Source organism: Perognathus longimembris, chromosome 24 (genome assembly GCF_023159225.1).
Source record: "Perognathus longimembris pacificus isolate PPM17 chromosome 24, ASM2315922v1, whole genome shotgun sequence".
Taxonomy (NCBI): Eukaryota; Metazoa; Chordata; class Mammalia; order Rodentia; family Heteromyidae; genus Perognathus; species Perognathus longimembris.
Genome location: NC_063184.1, coordinates 28,988,603 through 29,012,704, shown reverse-complemented (window position 1 = coordinate 29,012,704; position 24,102 = coordinate 28,988,603). Strand labels below are relative to the sequence as shown.

The 24,102-nt window shown below is 40.6% G+C and overlaps 1 protein-coding gene across 1 annotated transcript in view; it reads right to left on the bottom strand.

Moving 5' to 3' along the window:
• The window catches only part of Ttc29 (tetratricopeptide repeat domain 29), a 99,472-nt gene that overhangs the window by 71,634 nt on the left and 3,736 nt on the right, over positions 1–24,102 (bottom strand). Inside the window, exons 2-5 of the mRNA XM_048333553.1 lie at positions 23,504–23,601; positions 21,077–21,160; positions 9,073–9,296; positions 5,019–5,204 (exon numbers count right to left, since the gene is read on the bottom strand). Coding sequence (XP_048189510.1) covers positions 5,019–5,204; positions 9,073–9,296; positions 21,077–21,160; positions 23,504–23,595 — 586 coding nt within the window. The 5' untranslated portion in view covers positions 23,596–23,601. The remainder of the gene's footprint in view (positions 1–5,018; positions 5,205–9,072; positions 9,297–21,076; positions 21,161–23,503; positions 23,602–24,102) is intronic.

Sequence of the window (24,102 nt, the reverse complement as noted above, 5' to 3'; positions counted from 1 at the left end):
CAGGATTCTTGGGCTGAACTAGGACTGAAGACAGAATGATGAAGGGAAATGGTTTCACGAGTTGGCAAATGAAAGAAGACATAGAAAGTACAAAGCAAGCGAGAACTATTTTCCAATTTACCATATTTTCCTCTACCTGTCATTCTGCAGAAACAAGCCTTGCTTGACCTTAGTGTCGTGCTTATAGCGTTTTTTCCTTAGGCATCGCTTTGTAGACTTACGAAATATGAGTCAGCGGAGGAGAACAATTCTTGCTCCTTCCATTGTCAACCCACACTACTTCTCTCTTCAGCATTTTAGCTCAGCTGTGTACAACAGCCCAGCATACAAGTGAAACAATACAATGGGGGGGGGGCAAGAAAGCCTTCAAGTTACTGAGATGGATGGAATGTACCGCGTACCGATTGCAGCATACACCAAAGTGATCCTAACTACTTGGAAAGGCAACCGGGAGGTTCCTGTTGGGCCACAGTCTCCTCTCTCCAAGGGTGCATGTTTGCAGGAAAAGAGAACGAGGAAAATCTTGTGCACAGCTCACAAGCGACCTTTCCTAAATGGCTTTGCTGTCGTTGCATGTTGGCTATGTAGGTCTTCAGAGGGTATTCCAGAGGCCTGGGGTGGGACAGGGCGGGGGGGGGGGGAACTTGGGATGGGGGGGGTCAGGGAGGGGAAGAGAAATACTGTTGAAGGCATGAACTTTGAAAAGATCCACCCTGACCCTTTATTTTAGAGATGAGGCCAGTGAGCAGCTCAGTGGTGAAATAACTAGCAAATGGCACAGTCAAGAGAGAAGCTCAGTGGATTGTCCTGTCTAATATTTTTCCAGTGTCTACTAGCCATCATTAGTTTAGCCCCCCCGTGTGTGAATTTGCAGGGTCTGCTTGATACTTATTATTTAAAACTTTTGTCCCACATTTCTAAAAGTCTCTGCAGATTTGGGCTTCTGTAGCTAGCTGCTGACAGTTCAATCTCTGCATTTAATGAGCATCTCACACTTCCCTGCATCACTAGTAGTGTGATTGGATCTATAATGGTTCTTTCATCTTCCTGATTATCTCTTATTCGCTATCAAAACCTTCTATCTTTTCTCAATACTTTTGCCGACTTTTTTCTTAATCTAGTCAGGTCTCCTCCAATTAAAAACTAACACATGCACAAAGTCATCAGTTCTAACAGTGGGGAAAGGCAATATCATGCAGAATAAGTCTTCATATCGTTCCATATTGCCAATGCCCTTTCTCCAGAGGCTGCCCCAGTGGAGAGTTTGTGTATTTGATGGGTTTTTAAATCCTCTCAACTGCGCGTATATCTCTATTAATTTTTAATAAAATGAAAGAGAAAATAAAATACCACACTAAAAACTGATATATCCATTGCATGTCTTTTAGTTATTAAGGCTGTTTTTCTAATAAACTGGGAAATGCTATTCCGTGACAAATAAGAAATTACAATGAAATTTCTATCCATTTTGATGTATCTTGGATTGTATTAAATTATTGTGGGTTTTTTTTTTACCTTTTTATTAAGAATTGAGCACTGTGATCATAAACCTCTCTTCAAATGCTAAAGAATAAAAATAAAGCCACATATATAACGGGATGTAAAATAATTTTTTTTTAAAACCAAAATGCCAGGAAAAGAACATTTGTATGAGATATTAAGGAGTTTTTGTTTATCATCTCGTGTCACTTTGGAAAGTATTCAATTGATCACCACCCCCAGACTTTCACAAGTCAAGAGTTTAAAAGGAAAGCACATTACAGTCTTCAGATGTGACTCCGCCGCTGACATTTTCTTTTGTTTCCCCTCTGAAATAATGTCTTTGTCACTAAGGGTTTAACCAACAGAAATGTATGATCTCAATGCTCCCAGAGCCACAAGTTCAGGATAGAAGTTCAGACCGGAAGTCCAGGCCGGAACTCCCAAGTCAAGATGTCAGCAGAGCAGATTCCCGCTGAGGGCTTTGAGGAAAAACAATCCTCCTCTCTGCCCCTTGCTAACCTGGGTGGCCGAGGGCATGGCCTGGCTTGCTGATGGGGTCCCTGAGTCTTCCCGTCACCTCTCCTCTGCACCCGGCTGGCTCAGCAGTCAGGGCTCCCAGCTCTGCTTGGGCATGGCCAAGGACGATGAAGGCCTTCTGTACTATCTCTCCCCACCCCCTTTGTCTTTCTATTTGTTCTGGCACTGGGGTTTGAACTCAGGGACTTGGCACTGTCCCTGTGTTGTTTTTGTGGATTTTGCTCAATGCTAGTGTCCTACCATTTAAACCACAGCTCCAATGTTTTGCTGGTTAATTGGAGATGAGTCTCACAGATTTTTTTATTTGCCCAGGCTGCAAGAGCACCAGTGCCTGGCATCACGATGCCTTCATTTTAACCTGATCATCTGCAATGACCCTGCTTTGTATGTGTGCTGGTGCTGGGCCTTGAACTCAGGGCCTGGGTGCTATTGCCGAGCCTCTTTGTGCTTAAGGCCAGTGCTCTACCGCTTGAGCCACAACATCACTTCCAGATTTTTCTGAATAGTTTACTGGAGATAGGAGTCTTACAGACTTTCCTGCCCAGGCTGGCTTTGAGCCGTGAACACCAGATCTCAGCCTCCTGAGTAACTAGGATTACAGGTGTGAGACTCTTGGTGACCGTGCTTTCTACTGAGGTCACATTCTTCAGGTACTGAGGGTTAAGGATTCGCTGTCTCTACGAAGTTCACCATCCCACCGATACATCTCTCAAAGGTCAGGCAGCCCATGGTGCTACTGAGGCGAGGTAGAGCTTTCATGAGGTGGCAAGGGCCCTGTTAGCAGAGGCTGGGTAGAGATGAATCCAGATCTGTGATATCGGCCCCCAAGTCTTCCAATGACTGAGAGAACTTCTGAAGAAAGAATAGGCTGTCCTGTCTGCTTCAGGTCCTAGAACTGATGGTTGACCATCATTGTCCCGGGCAGAGACTCCACAAGGCTGCTCTAAGCTGTTCTAGGCTGTTCCCACCAGGATGTCCCCTACCTCATGGGTCTCATCCAGCAAGTCGTCCTCCCACACCCCCCCCCCCCCCAGCAGTCAGCAACGGTGCCAGTGCTGGAAGACCTCGAGACGATGCTCAGAAGACTCCCACTGGGACGGCGGGGACAGGGCGGCGTAGAAGGTGTACCGAAAGGAAGGGCTAATAACGGGTCCAGTCCTTCCTCAAAGAGAATGGCTTCCTTTGGGCTCTGGGGAAACAAGCCCGCTTGGCACTGAAGTCTAGTAAGTGGTCAGAAGTAGGTCAAACACAAGGACGCGATCAGTTCCTAAGTCATTAGAGAGAGAAGCGGGGAGGTGCTGTCGGAACGAGCCCCCCCCCCCCACTAGCCTGCACCCATCCCTCACCCGATGCCCAGCCACTGAAGCACAGACCCAGGTCCGCTCATCGCGCCAGGAAAGGGGCTGACCGCAGCAGACCCCCCTCCCCGAGGCTAGCTTGGCCGGACAGGACTGAAGTTGAGGCTGTGCCACATGGTTCTGGTCTTCTGGCTCTAGCCCCTCCCTGAGGATATCGCCACAGGCCCCTCCTCAATCAGGGAAGGCGACGGCTTGTACTGCCGGCATCCGCCATGCCAGAGCTCACAACGCTGCTCTAGAAGCAATACTGATGCAGTACTCGAGGGCTTTCTCCAGGGACCCGGGGATGCTTGTCCGAGCGTCCAGTGGGAATGACACATCCTTACAAATCCAAGGAAGATTCCAGAAGCAGATACTGGCCAGAGATTTGCTACAAGTGTTTTGTTAATCCAGGGCCCATGCGCGCCTACCAGGGAGAGTGGATGGGAGGGATGAATCTGCCAGCCCTTGAGCCAGTGGGAACAAGGCCACACCGTCCACCCTGGGGGCTTGGGTCTGTCTGCCCTGCTCCACTCCGAGTGGGGCCTGGCCATCTCTGTGCCCGCGGGCTGAACATCACCCCCGACTGCAACCACGTGCCCCGTCTCTGTGAAAATGGCTTCATCCCGTGTTCCTCATTTGCTCCCTGGTCACCCCTGTGCGAGCTGGAGGCTTGCCCTGGACTATCGCCTGCTCCGCTGGGCCCTGACAACCGGCCCAGTGCCATCTGCTGGCTGATAGCCTCTTTTCACCTGAGGTGGGGGGGGGGCACCCGTGGAATCCGGAGGCAGCCACCTGTCCCTAGCTCAGCTGCTGCCAAGCTTGTCTGGACCAATCAGAGCCACGGCCAGCCAGGTGAGTCCCGCCCCATCTCGCTGTACTCCCTCCTCATAGTCCTCCTCCACTCTTCCAGAGGAAAATCCTACCTCGGGTTACAAAAGCCACACGGATGTTTGTTTGTTTGTTTTTTCTTTATCATCACTTGGCATATCAAACAGCCTCTAGAATTTTCATCAACACTGACAGTTGTTTTATTCATCAGGCAATAAAAGCATGGTTCTAGGGTCTATCCACCATCTAAAGGTTTAGAAAACACGTTTTTAGATCTGACAAGAGATAGTTCCAAAGCAAAATAACAGACTGTAGCTATAGGAAAAAAAAAACCAACATCATTTCAAACACGAAATCCTAAGGTAGTTCAAAGCCCCCACATTCTGTTTGCTGCGGTGGATGGATGTGTTTCATCATGCCGGAGGACGAAGCCTCTAATGCGAGCCAGCCCCAGACCTGCAAGCCCTCCGCCTGGCCTTTCCCCAGCTCGTCCAGCCCCAGCTGGGCTCACCGGCCTTCACCACAGGGCCACGGCGCGGCCAGAGGTTGCCGGATGAAACAACAAAGCAAAGTGGTGTATGTGTCTCCTAACCAACATGCGTGGAGATTTTTTTTTTTTTTAATTCAGGACAGAGAAATGGGGAGTGGTTGAATCGGTATTCTTCGAGGAATATGCTGCAGTTGAGTGCACAAGTCACACTGCTTGGCTTTGTGACCTCGATAATTTGCATCCTTTCTCTTGGGTCAGCAGTTTCCCCCATGCATGGCCACTGGTGCCTGATGGGGGGTGGGGGTGGGGGTGAAGGACCTGGGGTCAGAGGTCAGACTCACCCTCTTCCTCGTAGAGAAGGCCCATGTGTGACTCGGATTCCGCTTCTTTCTTCCCTCCATCAACTTTAATGAGTTGTGCGATATTGAAACAGCGTTCATAGAAGTGGTTTCTCACCCACTTGTCTTCAGGATCGCTAAAGTAACAGGCCAGGGCGTACAAGTTATTATACACGTCTTCAAAGTAGCCTTCAGAGAGAAACACAGCAGAGTGGCCGTCAGTTCCACTGTGCAGCCTTTCGGCCTGCGTGACCACGCGGGGATCTATACTCTCCACGTTTCCTTGACTGTTTCCAAGACCATATCTAAATGCGGAAATGCCGGTGAGCCTATGAAGACAATTACATTAGTAAAAGGACGCACACTTGAATAAAGCAATACATGTCTTTCTGGAAACACAGAACAGATTAGAAATAGACACTTTTTTGGTTGTTGTTGTTAAAACAGGAGACTGAGATACAGAAGACAGGATAGGATGACACCTGTTAGCAAAGTGTCATTTCTTTAGGGAGAGAGGAGCGAGGTGGTGTCACTGAATTATTTTTTTTCCTATTTTTCAGAAATTAAACTTTAATACCAAATAGTCTCAACATTTAATGAAGTTTTAAGCCAGCAAGTTTTACTTACATGAGCTTTCAGGATTCTGTGTTTAGCCTGCCATATAAATTGGAAGATACACACACACACACACACACATACACTCTCTCTCTCTCTCTCTCTCTCTCTCTCTCTCTCTCTCTCTCTCTCTCTCTCTCTCTCTGGTTAGAATTTGAATTCAGGCCTTTGCACCTGTCATCTCCCCTTCCCATGGGAGCTAGGCTCCCAACCCTTTTTGCCTTAGTTTTTAGATAGGGTCTCACACTTTGGGCTAGTCTCAGATTGCACTTCGACCTCTGCCACTTGTGTAACTTGAATTACAGGCATGCACCCTGTTCCTGGAATAGCTAAGGTATTTTTCTATGTCTACCCTTTATATTGTAAGCAGCCTTTACCCTTTGTGTGTGGATTACTGCTTTCAGTTTGTCAGCGGGGTTACTCAGAAGATGAAACCCTATTACTGGCTTGTTTTGTAGACATTCTGCTCCCTAAAGAAGTGACTGTTCATGGTGAAAGACATTGGGGAGATCTTCTTGCTAATCTTCCTCTGTTAATAAAACATACAATATGCACAAACATATGAAAGACGCTGATAAGTCCTGCAATAAATTCATATCCGTGGTGTCAATGTAGTTCACACCTGCTAGTTGCTAAATTTATTTTACCAGACAACTTTTGCTTTGTTTTTGCTTTGTATAAAACTTGTGTCACGTGGAGCCCTAGGTGGGATATACTTTGTGTATGTTAGACAACATGTAACCAGGAAAAAAAAAAAAAGGCTGCTCAATCTCTGACAAGAATTTAAAAGTCAAATGTAAATAATGTTTGCATTATCTATCAAGTCAGTTTCCCCTTTGGGTTATTACCATCTCCTCCCCAGCTCCCTGGGGCTCAAGACCGTAATCGCAATTATTACAGATGGTGCAGAAGTAGCTCACCAGGACAGGGAGGACAAGAAGTGTAACAGACACAAAGCAAGGCTCGGGCAAATGAAAAAGAAGGGACCGGCTGAGTTTAAACACAACTTTGCTACAAAATGGCACGAGAGAGATGTTTTGCCAGGTGATGTAAATCACTCTGGGTTGCTGCTCTGCGAATCTCCAGGGACGCAAAGTGACCTGTGATGGCCACTGTTAGTGCTGCAGCTGTGATTAAATGAACTTCATTGTGACCTCAGACTGAGGTCTATCCGATGGGAGACAGTTGGGAGGCTCAGAGCCAGGCCATCTTGGGGTGACTGTCTCAGACACACAGAGGAGGGGGCCTCAAGATACTGGTAACACATTTCTATATGTTGTATACACACATACACACACAAACATGTACACGTCTGAAAACACACACAGACACACATGGGTTAAGATCGATTCAAACATATCAAAGTACAGATCCCATTTCCTGGTGCATTCCTTACGCAAGCCATTATTTTTCCCTAATGAACTTGACACGTTGATTGCAAAACGTTACCCCATTTTTTTAAAGTGATTATATAAAGGCTTCCATGTTGGTCAGTGGAAATATTTCCATAACAATCTTCCTATAAGAGTTCTAATTTTCTAATTTAATTTCATAGAACACCACCCCTCCCTACCCCTGGCATTGTATATGAGTTATTCTAAGCAAGAGGTCATGGTTTCTTCCCCATCAAACTTAGTCACCAGATATACAATAAAGTGGAAAAAGTATTTCATGACTCCTACTACTTGCATGAGACTTTAGCTATTACTGAAGTGGGACTTCGTTAGGTTCTGAAATTGGAGAAGTATGTTTATATATGTAGTTGCATTTCTTTAATAAAAGGCTAGAAATTAAAATGCATGCTAAGTTAAAACAGACTATTTAGCATTCCAGATTCCTCATAATTAGAAAATGCATTATAAATTTATTCCTTTACAACAAATCAGCAGTTTGGCCCTTTTTTTATACTGTTCAAATGGAAGCCTCTAGTTTAATCAGTGGCTATGACAGATTTCACCCTAAAAATGACCAGTGGGTGAAATTTACCTTGAGTAATCTTACTTTAGCAAAAGTATCACTTTGGAATATGGGGCTAATAGCTGGGGTGCAGGTCTCTTGCAATAGCATATTTTATTTACAGTAGTTAGCTTTTTGAAGCTAGGTGTTGTGGTTGCATATCTGTAATCTCAGCTTCTCAGGAGGCAGAGGTGTGAGGATTGAGGCTCAAGAGTAGAATGGGCAATGTTCTCAAAAGGAGAATAGAAACAAAAAGACTAGCATGGCTCAAGTGTACAATGCCTTGGGTTCAATCCCACTACTACAACAGCAACAGGGGGGAAAAAAGAAATTGACTTTGTGGGAAATTATATGTAAATCATATTTTAAAGTTCATCAAAAGACTAATTTTTAAAAAAATTATCAATTTGGGGCTGGGAATATGGCCTGGTGGCAAAAGTGCTTGCCTCCCATACATGAAGCCCTGGGTTCGATTCCCCAGCACCACATATACAGAAAAAGGCCAGAAGTGGCACTGTGGTCTCAAGTGGCAGAGTGCTAGCCTTGAGCAAAAAGAAGCCAGGGACAGTGCTCAGGCCCTGAGTCCAAGGCTCAGGACTGGCAAAAAATAAAAATAAAAATGATCAATTTGTGCTGTTACTGGGGCTTGAACTCAGGGCCCCAAATCCTAGCTCTTTTGCTCAAAGCTGATGTTCTACCACTCGAACCACACTTGCAGCTTTGGCTTTTTGCTGGTTACCTGGAGATAAATATCCCAGGGATCTGTTTGCCTGAGTTGCCTTTGAATCTTGATCATCATTAGATCTCAGCCTCCAGAGTAGCTAGGCTGACAATGACAGGTGTGAGCTATCAATGTCCAATTCATGATGTATGTATGTGTGTGTGTGTGTGTGTGTGTGTGTGTGTGTGTGTGTATGTATGTATATGTGTTGGTCCTCGGGCTAAGGCTTGAACTTATGACCTGGGCTCTGTCCTTGAGGTTTTCTTTCTCCAGGCTAGTGCTCTATCACTTGAGTCACAACTCTGACTTTTGGCTCTTGCGAAGCTTACTGGAGGTAAAGAGCCTCACAGAATTTCCTGCCTGGGCTGGCTTTGAACTTCGCTCACTATATGTTTATACTAATTGTGCAATTTAAAATATGTTACATAATATGAACAATCACCTTCCATTATATCCACCAACACACACACACACACACACACACGCACGCCCTTAGGTGCTATGCAATGTCACACACACACACACACACACACACACACACACACACGCACACGCACGCCCTTAGGTGCTATGCAATGTCGTCCTCTGGGCCTGGGAAGCCTGGTGAGTTAGTGTTCCCCCACCCCCTGGAATTATTCTATGTGCAGTGCACCATGCAGTGCTGCCCTCAGGCTTCGGATTCATCAGTGGAACACTCTGAAGTCTTTCCCCCGGTCCTGTTTCCTCGCACGCCTCCGCCTACCCACCTTCCCGCTGGGCACCCACCTTCCCGCTCGGCACTCTCGGCCCTGGTCAGGTAGTGGTAGAAACGATCCAGCGTGTCCGGCCGCTCCTCCAGAGGCTTCTGCAGCCAGAAGATGGACTTTAAACTGGCCGCCACCCTCAGGGAGTCCCAGCGCTCCATCAGCCCGAAGAGCTCGGTGAAGGACTTGTGGTAGCCGTCTCGAAGCATGTCCACGCAGATGCTCTTCTTGTAGGAGTTCCTGTAACTGAGATTCGCAGCAGAGCTCGGCTCTCGCCCGGTCCGTCTGCTTGAGGTCTGCGTGTTCTCACAATGAAAGGGGGAGCCCCCACCCCCGTGATACCCCACCCCCCTCAGTGATGGCGGAATCCCTGTCAATGGATCTTTCCATCCAAATCACTTCCGCTGAATGAAAGATGCCAGAAGCTACCGCAATACGATGATTGAAAAAGGATTGCTTTATAGACAGATCAATTCCAGACCTGAGCTGCCTTTAAGATAAATAAGCTAGTTGACTACCAATATTCAAAAGTATTTGATACACCAGCCTCTCACTGAAACCAACCAACCAAGCAATCATCCAACCAAACCATCAACCAATCATTAATCAACCAACCAAGCAATTAGCCAATTAACAATCAACTAGCCACAACCCCCCAACCAATCAACAATCAACCAACCACACCCACCTACCCACCCAGCCAATCAACCAACCAACTGAAGAAATGAGCAACAACAACAACAACAAAAATCAATAATCCAGGCAAAAAAAAATCCCAGACTTGCTATTTAATAACAATGTATTTTCTATACTAGGTAGTTTCTCCACTATATGATGTGTAACTTTAATAGTTGGGCTTCCATAGTGAACACTTTTTTTGTTGCAATCTATTATGAAACATATATACACAAAAATGATTTTCAGGAAGAGTGAAGTCAACAGTTAGGTAGATTAACAGTTTAGTTACTCTAAATATTCAAGCGACTGAAATAGGAAGATTATTTGAGTCCAGGCGTTCAAAACTAGGCTGGGCAACCTAGCAAGACTTCCAAGTCAATAAACAAAGCCATCAATCAAAAACTGTTCTTTTCTCACTTCAATGATAAACCACACTCTAGGAGATAAAATAGCAGGTAAATATTCCATCCCTCTTCATTCAACAAACTGCTTTCATATTAGAATCTTGTAAATGCTACATGAGGCATATTTATACAAAAAAAAAAAAAGGGTTTCTGGCTTTTCGAACCTGAAATTGAGCCATCTCTGCAAAAATTTTGTTGGCTCTATCTACTCCTCTCTGCTTTCAGGCATGCAACGGTTTCTGTCTAGGGAGACGGGCTCACGGAAGACAGGTTAGAATCTTGAGCAACCTGAGTGGGCCTGACTTTCTTGGAGAGTGACAAGATTGGATTTGTACACTAGGGAAGATCGAGGCTCAGGGCCAAGAATAAAAAGTACGTGACAAAAACGTAAAGACTTTCCGCAGAGCATCCTTGGGTTTGTGAATCTGAACTTCCCACCTGATCCATGAGAAGGGAGGAGGAGAAGGGTAAGCCAGGAGACAAGGCCAGAGATAGACACCAGGAGTGATGGCGTGATGGGTCAGTAGAAGCAGGTGGATCCGAAAACATATTTAGGAGGGAAAAAGATGGAATCCTTGTCGACGGAAAGGAGCTTGAGGTGAAGGACAGAGGGGACCTGGAAAGACATCCAGACTAGGAGATCATGAATAACTGGTAATTTGCTAAACATAAAAGGATGCATGAGGGCTTGGGAAAGATGAGCTTGGGCTCAGATAACTGGAGTTTGGGGAGGCTGAGGGCAAATGGTGCCCAGGAGGCAGAAGGTGTGGCATTGGAGCATCAGACAGCAGGGGCTCGAAGCCCAACTTGCTCAGCTAAGCAGTGCCTCCTCTGTCTGTCTGTGCACGGAATGCCCATGCCCCCCGTGCATGAAAAAAGCCTACGGGGGCAAGAAGAAACGAAACCATACTAAACGATACAATGGGGTGCCTGTAATGAGTCAGGCCCTGCGTGGCCATCATTTTTCAACTTGCTCAGTATCTCTGTGAAGTGCAACTTCCATGTTCACAAAAATAAAAACAAGAGACCCCTGTCTTCAGTCAGATCACCCAGCTCCAAACCACACAGACTCATCAATGGCGGAGTGGGGACTCGCCCCAAGCCCTCTTCCGTGACAGATTCTGAGTCCTTTCCTCTTCCGTCCATGAGCTCCTCCTGTATTCAATTGCAGCTTATTTCCTTCCTCTTCCTCCTGGTTCTTCTCCTCTCCCTCTACCCGATGTTCTCAATTTACATTGGTTGAGAATTTGATCTAAGCTGACAATTATAATGTAATCTCTCATCGGAAAGCCATTCATCTTTTTTATCCACTCATTATTATCCTGCCCCACGACCCCCCCTCTTTAAAAAAAAAAAAGAGGGAAGAACTGGCAGGGAGCACTCACGGAAGAGCAGACTAAATAGAAGTGATTCACAATCAAGGACCTGGGCTGGGAATACGGCCAAGAGGTAGAGTGCTTGCCTCACATACATGAAGCCCTGGGTTCAATTCCCCAGCACCACATATACACATACAGGGACAGTGCTCAAGCCCAGAACTGGCAAAAAAAAAAAAAAAAAAAAAAAAGGACCTAACAGTAGAAACACTGACACACACACACACACACACACACACACACACACACACACACACACACACACTGAAATCGATTTTAAAAGGCACAGGCTGGGCTGGGGATATAGCCTAGTGGCAAGAGTGCCTGCCTCGGATACACGAGGCCCTAGGTTCGATTCCCCAGCACCACATATACAGAAAACGGCCAGAAGCGGCGCTGTGGCTCAAGTGGCAGAGTTCTAGCCTTGAGCGGGAAGAAGCCAGGGACAGTGCTCAGGCCCTGAGTCCAAGGCCCAGGACTGGCAAAAAATAAAAAAATAAAAAAATAAAAAAGGCACAGGCTTCTACGCCCATCAAAGAGACAAGTAGATGAAATGAATGGGCTTGATTCACTCCACGTTGAAATGAACACATACCCTTTGCGGTGGACCTCCAGTATACGGGGGCTGGGGTGAACTGAAATTCTCACATCAAGGTGTAGCACCTCAGTCAGGCAAATATTTCAAACTCAGCCTGTGCTTTCACACAAGGCCATCTAAGTTTTATCCAATCTGACAAAGATAAACTCTAAAGATCTGTCTGAGCTAATCAAAAGTCGGGATGATACTTTTCTTCCATTAAGCTAATATTTATAAGTCACCAGTGGGTTATCTGGGCCAATTATCACCATCTCACATTCATACGGTAGGGATAAATGTTATTAAAATCACCTACAGGATAATTACATTGACTTAAATTAATACTTAAACAGCCTTGGATAATATAACTTCTAAGAAATAAAGTGAATCAGTATTCTCACCCAGACTTAGCGTAGGTAGCAATTTTCTATACTTTGAAGGACCAGAAATACACATACTGACAAGTGGATATGTTTTTTGAGTATGTTTACTAGTTGATTGTGTGTGTGTGTGTGCACGCACATGTGCGTGTGTGCAGGTGTATTCTTTTCCCCAAAACAGGACTACAACATTTCTTCAGCCATATAAGTACATAAAGAAGATAAGGTAGAAAGAAACTGACTTAAAAATATATAGAATTATAGTAAAAATGGAAACTTTTATACATTTAGGTTTTCCTAAATTATTCATCATAGTATTATTATAGATTAATACTATTACGCATATATTTGTACTGAACACAAAAAGAATTACACTAACGGAGAGTTTAAAAATTGGTTTTATTTCCCAAATGCTTCAGAATATAGCAAGAAAAAAATGCTTTTCCGTTTTGTTTTGTTTTTGGTACCAGGCATGGGGCTTGAACCCAGGGCCTGGGCATTATCTCTGACCTCTTTTGCTCGAGGTTCATGCTCTACGACTTGAGCCACAGCTCCACACCAGGCCTTTTTGGTGGTTAAGAGTCTCACGGATTTTCTTGCTCTGGCTAGCTTGGAACTTTGTATCTCAAACCTCAGCCTCCGGAGTATCTAAGATCATAGGCATAAGCTGCCGGCCACCCAACTGAAAAAGTTTGATATGTTAAAAAAAAAAAAAAAAGATTCTTTTTTTTAAAGTTTATAAGCTTTCCAAAGAGTTGGCTGGTCTCTGGAGGCATCTACTGGAAATGGAGCAAACTGCAGGTACGCCATGTAACCGATGAATTTCATTAGCTAGCTTCATGCAGGTATTATGTTGATTGGCATGGAAATAGAGTGACAATAAAGATAGCTATGTGTGGCCTCCTATCTCTTCCATCTAGGAAGAGCCAAACATAACTGTCTGTGAGATCAGCTCTCCACAGTCCGTGCAAAATGTGAACAGGGCAGATTTACATCTCAGCCCAAACCACTCAGTTCTCAGTACTGGAAACACGAGCGAAGACATTTTAGAACTCAACACTCCTGTAGTTAGTGAAGCATTTTCATTGACCCAAATAGAATGCAGATTTAAAAAAAAATCACTTTTGATTTTTGGGGTTTCTCTCAAACAAACTCCCTCCGTGCCTCCACCATTCACTAAGGACTTGCTGCTCATTGTTTATTTGCTCCGTTTAGTAAAATGGAGATATGTTAAGATTTCAGAAAGAAAGAGGTGACATTGGTCGAGATATATTGTATTCATTAACTGCTAGTTTAAATGGCAACTCCTTTGTATAACTATGTGAAGGAAATAATTAAAAAATAAAATTCACTAGAAAAAAGATGTCAGTGAAATCAGTAAATTTCATTATGTCTTAATCAAAAGAATCATATGTTATGAGGAGTATTCAATTAGTATTCCTAGTACTCAGAAAGTATAGTTTTATTATCACTGAATCAAAAGAATCATTCATTATAAGTAGTACTATAATTAGTATCCTTAACGTGAACACTGCTAATTTCTCCTAAATATTTGAAAGCCTCAAAAATAATGCAAATAAATTAGCACAATACAATCATTATACCTTACATATAATTCTAACATATGTTTCAACAAGATAGCCCTCTTTATAATATTACTGAGATTGGGACTAACCATGTAATAAGGATTTCAATATCATAACCATTTTTAACAATCTTTAATTTCTTTGCAAAATGCATAGACATTTATTTTAAGAGAAAGAAATAATTTTGATGTGAAAGTTTTGGGCTATACCTACACTGTACCATTATACATCTTACATATTGCTATAATTTTATATAAAATGCTCTTGCAAGAATTGAAAATATAAAATTTTAGTTTCATTCCAAATAAATACCTTTATGCATCTATTAACTATGGAATTTTTATTGGAATTACTGTCCAAATAAATGTGATATAACCTCCAGTTCTTTAATTAAAAAAATACATGTAAATGTTATGTGAACGGGGGAAGAATGAGGAAAGGGATGCGTGGATCAAGTACACTGTGTTCATTAACTGCTTTGTTGAATGGCAACTCTTTCATACAATTGCTTAAAGATGATAAAAATGTATTGAGAAAAGAAAAAAGTCTTTAAAAACTAAGAACAGAAAGAAACATTGCTAACAAATCAGAATATAAATTTAATGTAGCAGGGTTGCTTCAGCTTAGATTCAATTTGAAAATAAATAAATAAAATTTACTCCCCAGAAGATCGTGAAATAGAACTGTGTGATTGTTTTTTTTTTTTTTTTTTACTAACTTGAACCTGAGGAGATTCTTCCATGTAAACGTTTCATTCTATATTTCTTAAATACAAATTTGTATCTTTTAACAATAAGAATTAAAATACTTTGTGAAATTTCTAATGCTTGTAAAGTATGTATACAAATTGAAAAAGTCCAGTTGGAAAAAAACAACAGCTTAATCGTCCTTAATCATCCTATAACTCTTTTGTAAAGAAACTTAATAATAATTACTAAGAAATGAAGATTAGCCCATAATATTTTTTATAAATAAGATTACGCATGTAATTATTTTAACCAATGAATAATATTCTAAAACTTGGTTAGTAAAGAACTCTCCTAAAAGAATAGGATTCAGTTCAACATGGTGATTTTATTTAGGACACATAGAATATTCATGTCAAACTGAGCAAAAAATCAACTCACTGATTCAACAGTTAGAACTGATGCTCAGCATTAATGTGGTCACTTTTTGTAAAATAAGTGAATAGTTATAAGTCAAAAATGGATTTTGATGGTGATAATCACCCAATAACAGAGGAAAGCTGAGCGTATTTATCAGGCAGTGGAATACTGATACCCTTTCAATGCCTTCAGTACTTTCCTGAACAAAATAAGAGTATTTTCAATAGTTGTGCCCTGTTAAAATGATTTGCTCATCCATCGCATATTTGAAGTACAATGGCTGGCATCAAGCAATGAATAAACATAGCATTGGAAATTGTCGTCGGAATATCCACAAAGCTGTCACACAGCATTTTAGAATCAGTTACTTTCCTCATTGAAAAGTCTCAAACGCAAAACATTTATTTTTGTTTCCTTAGAATTGTGGTGGAAAAGGATGGAAGAGACTCTTACATGAAGCCAATTATACTCACAATTTTGACGTGCAATCTTCGTATTTGTAAAATACTATGAGAAATGCACTCCACAAAAGAATGAGATTGAAGCTACAGATCAGACAGGGAAAGGAGTGGATTGGTACCATTTTAAAAGTAAATATTATCCAAGAAAGTATTTTGAAGCCAGAACTAAACATGAGTAGTGAAACAAAGTGAGCCTATTACTTGTGCTCTGTTAAATTAACACCGTACCTTTCAATGATAGGAAAACCATTTAAATGTAAGTGAAAGAAAAGCCAGAAAGTACTCATAGCTTTTAATTTCACTAATAATGATAAAGCCAAATCTGAAAGAGTAATATAATCCCATTCTATTTTGTCCTAATGGAATGACAGAAAACATGACAAAGGGGGAGGAAAACAAAGTAATGCAAGCCATGTTCCTCGTAGCTGTGCTAAACCTAGGTAGCTGTCTGTGCTCATGCTAGCTCAACTGAACATTATTTTGTCCAAATTAATATTTTAAATTTTGCTAACACAAAAATTATAAAATTATATTTGCTTTGTGTTTGAAACATAACTTAGTGATAACCTCTATTTTTTCAGAAATCCTATTATTTAAGATTTTTTCCCTCAAACTATTTTCTAACAATTCTTTCTACACCTTTACAAATAAAAGGGCCCTTGATTTTCTATATAAATGGAGTGAAATACCAAACTTAAGAAAAGTAGGAAACTGGAGAACATAAACTTAGCAAAAGCAAGAAGTTGCGTTAAAAAGAAAACTTTGCCTCTCTGTGTTCTATTTTCACAAAGTGTGTCATACATTTTATCTTTGCAAGAGTTTGACGAGTTTTGCAAGTTAAATTCTGTTTCCTGTGCACTTGCTAATAGTCATGAGAATCTGTAGTTTGCACCTTCCCATTAAAAATGTATTGTATTTTTTGAAATTATTCACCCCGCCTTTTATCCAGATCATGTCTTTGAAAGAAGGAAGTAGATAATAAATGGAATAATTCATGATTGCCCATTAAATATGAAACTTTCTTTTGCAGAGTTTAGAAAATGAAGTTTTACATAATGTACAAAAGTTGATTAGAAGTTTTCCCACCTTTTCCTTTCACATTAAACAACTGTATGAGGAGATTTCTTTGGGAAAAGGAAATCAACCAACTCCTCATACTTTATAGCTTTGTGCTACATATTCTAATGTTGTTTTCTCCAAATACATATTCCTTTACAATATGTAAAAAGTATTAGGATGACACATGTCATTAAAAAATAGCATCAGGCTGTAAGTATGACAAGTCTCTAAGGGAATGGTAAATGGTAAAACACAAAATGAAAATCACATAAATTAAAAATGAAAACAAAATATTATTCACGTTCTTTCAGCAGTATAATGAAAGATAACACAGAAGTAAATAGGAAAACCTTCATTTAGATTTCTTGAATTCTGGCATTTTTTTCTAGAAAGATTTTGCTACCTTACCACAAGAAAATCAAGGACATTTTCTCGTAGCACTGCTGTTTTCACAGACTACCCTGTTATACCCTATTAATGCACTCTCTTGCTCGCTCTTTCATTGGTAAAATGAAACACAACAATAACTCAAATCATTCTTTAGGCTCACTTCAGCTCTATCATTCTATATTTTTTGGGTGGAAAATCTGTAGACATTTAACTAAAGAGAAATGTCAAGTTCCAACTATTTAAGAACAGCAGTTGGCCACATTTCTTTAGATTTTTAAGTGCCTATCCTAGAAGTTTATCCTTTCACTAAATTCATTTTAATTTTTTCCATATGGAAAAATATTTTATTTCTGAATGTGTGAGAGGTAAATACCAAACGTAAGCCATGTGAATAAACCTTTCATACTACATACTCTTCGATGGCTATTACAGAGAGGTATGCATGAACACAGTAGATAGGGAAGCCGAAATTTCTCACAGACTATCTGAGCACAGTGATCAAACTTCCAGAAAAATAATGAAAACTCTATTAAAAACAGAAAGTAAATAGATCACTGATCCATTTACCAGATACATGTGTATAACTATCTTGTTCTCCTGCAAGTCATATTAATTTTATTTTAGCTATCTTAAATAGTAAGGAAATTGCTAGTTATCACTAACATCATTTAAAATCGAATATGTGCACCAGCAAAAAGAGTGTAAAAAAACAAAAGTATTCTGAGAAGACTACAAACCTTGCATTCAAACTTAAAAATGTAGATAAAACTATCACATAATAGGCAAACAATGTCATTTCTTTTGTATTCCCATACAAAAATGGGAATTGCAAAAATTGGAGTTGCAAAAATGGCAAAAAAACACTTACGATTACATTCTTATTAAACAAAGCAGGATTAAAACAGAACACAATTAAAGAAACATGTGATTATCAAGGATTCATAAATGGATTCATTAACTGAAAAATACACCCGGTAGGAAACAACGCACCCAAGGACCCAGCTCCAAAATATGCAAAATTAACAGAGTAAGGAGAGATTGATTTTAAAAAATGTTTTAAAAAGAAACTTACAGATAAGGTGAAGCAAAGAAGTATGAATAGCCAGTGCCCAAGTTAATGGAAATAACCGACTTGAGCTGATCATTGAATTCTGATAGATATTTCTGCCTAAACTTTCTAGCAAGTAGAGAATATATTTATCTTCTGAACACAGAATATTTATAAAAATTAGAACTTTTCAAAACAATGTTATCATTCACAGAATATTTGCTATTAATAATTGTGCATTCCCTGCTGACAAAAACACGAAAAAGTATTTGTCTGAAAAATTAAAAATATATTACTAACTTATTTATTTCCTAAAGATGAAACCATTACGGACATTACTATAATTCGGACTTTTAAAACACCTAAACATCAAAATCTGGAGGAAGAAATAATCACAATAGGCCCGAGGAAGTTTGTAGGATGGAATTTATTAAAAATTAGGAATAGCCAGATGCTGGTGGCTCACACCTGTAATCCTGGGCAACCAGGAGGCTGAGATCTGAGGATCCCAGTTCAAAGCCAGCCTGGGCAGGAAAGGTCACAAGGCTTTTATCTCCACTTATCCACCAAAAAGCCAGAAGTGGAGCTGTGGCTCAAGTGGTTGAGCTCTATCTTTAAGCAAAAAGTTTAGGGACAGTGCTCAGGTAGGGGGTTCAAGCCCTAGGACACACACACACACACACACACACACACACACACACACAAAGGAATAAACGGTACAGGTAAAGAGAAATCTAGCTTCAACTCAGAATACAAGAACTTAACAAAAGAAAAAAAATCTTAAAAAAGAAACAGCGAAATAAACCCAAAAAACAAAAAAGAAATATCTAGGTAAAACAAAACATTAATAAAATAGAGACCAAAAAAAAACAAGTTGTAAGAAGGCAAAATAAATAAATAAAATTGCAAGCTGTCACCTGAAGTCCCAGAAACACCGAGCTGCTATTCTCAATATATCTTTCTTAAACCTTGCACCACATTTAAAAATCAGATGGGTAAACTATTATTATTCTCTCCATTTTGCAGAGGGAGAAACTGGTACAAAGAGGCTCAGAACTAGGGAAGGGCACACTCAGTGTGAGCGACAGAGCTGGGCTATTCATCCAAGCGGTCTCATTCTGGAACCCACAGGGCCAGTCATTAGTGTGTCAAACTCTGAGATACACAGACTATTTCAGTGGATGTGGGAAACATTTAAACGTTAATAGAAAACACCATCATTAACGTCCCATAAAAATACAATTTTTTTTTATCAGTAGACATTGTTAAAAAAAAAAAAAGACTGGTACTGGCTAGAAAAGACTTAAAAGACCAATTAGAAGACCTAATCCCTTTTCTTACAAAAGGAACCGTAACTATTTGGTTTTGCAAGGGAGTTCCACTAAAAGTAAGAAATTCCCCTTTCATCTGAGATGTTCCAGTATATCGAGAGACGAAAAAGTCCGTAGCTCATCTGACATAATCCCTAATTGTAGCTGAGCAAAAGAAAATTCAGAAATCAAGATCATCATGACTTAGATGCAAAGCTTAGGCAAGCACGCGCGCGTGCACACACACACAAACCTATACTTGTTAAGCAGGATTTGTTCCAAATTTGTAAGAAGAGCTAACAATTAGAAAACCTGGTAAATATATAATCTTAGCATCTGCTAGAAAATAATTTAATAACATCAAAAACTCATTTGTGATTAAGCAGAAACTAAAACTGTTGGCGATGTATATTTACTAAAAAGCTGTGTGTGTGTGAAGCTTTGTGCCTTGTAGCATTGTAAAGTCATTTTCACTGGATGCAGGAGTGTGAAGGTATACCCCTCACAATATTGAAAATGTGGGTTTTGTTAGTTGGGGCTCAATATTGTAATGACCTCGGTTCTCCCAAAGTAACACATAAATTTTGTCCAATCCCAACAAAAGCTCAACAATATTTTCCAATGATTTATTGCACACTACTAGCTAAGTACTAGTGCTAAGTACTCTTAGCACTCTACACGGCAGTCCTAAGTACTACAGAGGGCCACTACAGAGCTCACAGACGTGACAACAGTTATTGTAAATGTCAGTCTACAGAGGGTCTATTGACACAACGGACTACTTTGTTTTTCCACATTTGTATACAAATCACCAAAGATAATTTCCAATGAAATGGCTAAAATATCCTTAGAAAATGTCAACAGTAGAATTTCAGGATTTTAGATAATTTAATAAATATAAAAATGTTAATAAAATATTAAATAAAACATTTGGTTGCCAAGAATATTATAATTGAAGACATAAATGAATTCCATGCATGCACACACATGCCGAAGATTCTCAGTTTCTAATACTTAGATCGAAAGAATGGACTATAATGATCAATACACCCAAAGGAGAGCAGGATTAAGTGCTCAGCTCCTGTTTGAGGTCGCAACTCCTTTCTCTCTGACCAGCATGGATTTCTAGAACGCTTTCATTTATCCTACATACCACATTCTAACTGGAGATAACATGGCAAAGTTTACATTGTGCATTCTGAAAATAAACCCAGATGACTTCAAATTATTTTCAAACTGATTCTTTTTGTAGGTTCTTGGAGGAGGGAAAAATATACATTACTAAGAGTTATTTTTGCTTTTTGTTTAACCACTGAGGGAAAGTCTTCCTCTTAAAAGCAAGTTTCTCCCCAATACAGGAAATATACCTTAAAATGGAGGTTGAGAAGCAATGAATGTGCAGACTTAACTAAATAGTGCAAATGTGAGCGAATACTATCTCAGTAAATATAAGAATAGGAAAGTGAAAATTATACACCTTGATATGTGTAAGATCAATAAATATGACTTATCACTATTTAATATGAGTTTAAATATTTAAATGCTATGTTCCAGTGAAAAAGTGTACTACCCAGGATCATTGAAATTTCAATAAAGAATCAAGACAAAAGAAACAAACTTGATATTAAAGCCTTTAAGAGGGTGTACTTACGCTGCAACCTCCTCTTTTGATAAGCCTTTGATATTCGCCTCCAGGTAACAATCTATGTCAGCTTTCTCTTTGATCAATTGAGACCTAAATGAAATAGGAAGAAGTAAGCAAGCAGTACAGGCCATTTGACAGTGTCAAACACCTAGAAGGCCACTAAGAGAACAGAAATGTGTAGGTCAGCTATCATAACAGCATTGCTAATAAATATTTTGAATAGCTAGAGAACTGAATTACTGATAGATCACTTCAAAATTTCCATTTTAATAGGGAAGTATATGAATAAGATACAAATAAAATACCAACAGGCAACATCCTCAAGTGGAGACTGCTCTGAGTTCATCGGGCCTTTGTCTAGTTCATGGTGTTTCACAGTCCTAAGCATCTCACTGGGGAAATTTTGTTCTGTGTGGCATAGAATCTTGAATCAGGCACACCTATCTGATACAAATGTATAAGCTGCATTTGTTCCAAGTCTTTTTAAAAAATTTTCCCTGTAAATGCTGCTTGGGTAGTTGTTTCAAATCACACCTGAAACTCCAATTGTTGATAGAGATTCAAGGTGCAAATCATTTTTTAAAAAGTACTTTCAGCAAGTTTCAGCAAGTTCATTCCTCATGTCTCCTTGCATCTTTGAAATAGTCAACCTTGTTCAAAGAGAAACGTACCCTCTACCTGAGTTATTACCTATAACCCCTTGATAACAGCAATAAAAATGCAGTAAGAAAGAAAACTAGAAAAAGGAAGAAAGAAAACAGTTAACCTAACTAGGGTAATTCAAGACTAATTTTTTTTTAAAAAATCTCTGTTTTATTTAAAATGTTATTATTAAAGTATGTTTATATAAACTCTGCCTAAAATGGTAGGTGATTAAATATTTTCTTCAATAATTTTTCTTTAAAGTCCATCTTATTTTCAGGATGTAAGACTAGACTATATTTTTACTCACCTTGGGGAAAAAATATAATCTCGATCATTCACATCTGTAATAATAACTTATCAGGAGGCTGAGATTCAAAGCCACTCTGGCCAGGAAAGTCTGTAAGACCCATCCCCAATTAATCACTAAAAGACTGGAGAAGAGCCGTGGCTCAAATAGTAGAGTGCTAGCATGGAGCACAAAAGGGCAGGGACAGCAGCTAGGCCCTGAGTTCAAGCCCAGGGCCAGCACCAAACAAACAAAAGCAGAACAAGCCTGTTCAGATTGTGTAAATATTTCACAATACTCAAAAGTAAAACACTGGAACATGTATACGTAGGCATGTATTCACAGGAAGTTTGCAGCTATTGAAAAATTTGGCAACGACACGAAAAGGAAATTCTTGATTTACTATCTTAAAAGAACCTTTACGTTCATTTAACTACATCTTTATCTTAATTCAGGGCGTTTGCTTTTTCCCCAGAAATAATCAAAATAAGGTGTGAGAACAAAGAAGCGATGTCATACTTGGATCAGTACTCCTCAGAGGAGTTGAGACATAAGTGAGGAAAACAGTGAAACTTACATATGCAAATTATTTATATTGACAAGTAAGAGGCAGGATAGTAAAAGCCAATCAAATGAAATGGTGACAAAGTAGCACAATCTCAGTCAGCATTCCTAAATAGGATTAAATGCATCAAGTTCCCTGCTCTGCATTTTCTCCACGGAACTACAGTACAGTAGCTCAGCACCCTTCCCCGGCAGCCGTGGGTTTCATAGTACATTTTCTGGCCCCAGGGTCATTTCAAGAGCTAATTCACATCATCATCCAGTCTATCTTGGGGAGTATGGCTTTTCCCTCCTGTTTCCCAAGTCAGCATTCAGGGGCCATGTGGATGAAAAGCTGTCTACTTTCCATTCTTAAAGCTTCTGCTTTCCTCTCTCTGCACACATTTACAAAAGAAAACATGTTCCCACTCTATCGGCCCCAACAACACAATTGCGGTATGAAAGAAACTAATTCCACAAGCACTGCGTTGGCCAATAAATACACCTGTGGCACTGGAGTGAGCTTCGCTGATACTTTGGCAACAGCAAATTTGAATATCTGAATACCATCATGCATTTGTCTACTTTCCTAAGTGTGTGTGTGTGTGTGTGTGTGTGTGTGTGTGTGTGTGCGCCTTTCCTGAGACTTGAACTCAGGGTCTAGACACTATCCCTGAGCCTTTTTTTACTCAAGGCTAGCACTCTACCATTTGAGCCACAGCTGCACTTTTGGCTTTTGGGGTGGTTAATTGGAGATAAAGGTTTCACAGACTTTCCTGCCTGGGCTGACTTCAAAATGCAATCCTCAGATCTCAGCCTCCTGAGTAGTTAGGATTACGGGTGTGAGCCACTGATGCTCTGCTCCTTAAACACATTTTATTTTCTGAGCTATGCCACCCCTCTCTCTTATCGGGGGAATTTTATTCCACAGGAAAAGAAACAAGAAGCAGGGTGCATACCTTGGAATTCTTCCTTTGGAGCATGGTAGCTTCTGTCTCGCTAACACAGAAAGTCTTGTCCTCGTCACGGGCAGTGGGGGAAAGGTGGTCATTTTGGACTGTAAAAATGAAGCAGAAATAGAATTTTAAAGAATGCATGTTCAAGTGATCCGTTACCGCATGATTAACGACGCGCAATCTGTCACGGTAAGCATTCTCGTCTAGGTGGAGCGCTGGTTGGGTTATTTGAGAGCAATTCTTCGCGAGTGGATTCTACAGGTTGCTTCTCTCATTATTTTCTTTTACGGTCTGCCTCTTTGGCCAATTTATTCCCTGCCTGCATCTTCACCACAGCGGCTTAAGGAGAAAACCTGATAACTGCCTTGAAGAGTCAGCTAATCAGCAGCTTGGGTGAAAGTTTTGTTAGAGGGTCATGACTGCAAGGAAAGCAAGATATTTAGGATAAATAAGCATTTCGGGTGTCTGGTGGGGTTTTTTTTCCCCCTATTATAAGCAATAACTGAAACTATCTCATACTTGTTTTCTAAGAACACTGTCACTTACAAACGAAGACGTCCCTTGGCAGAGATGGATGCTGAGGAAGATTCTCAACAGGGGGG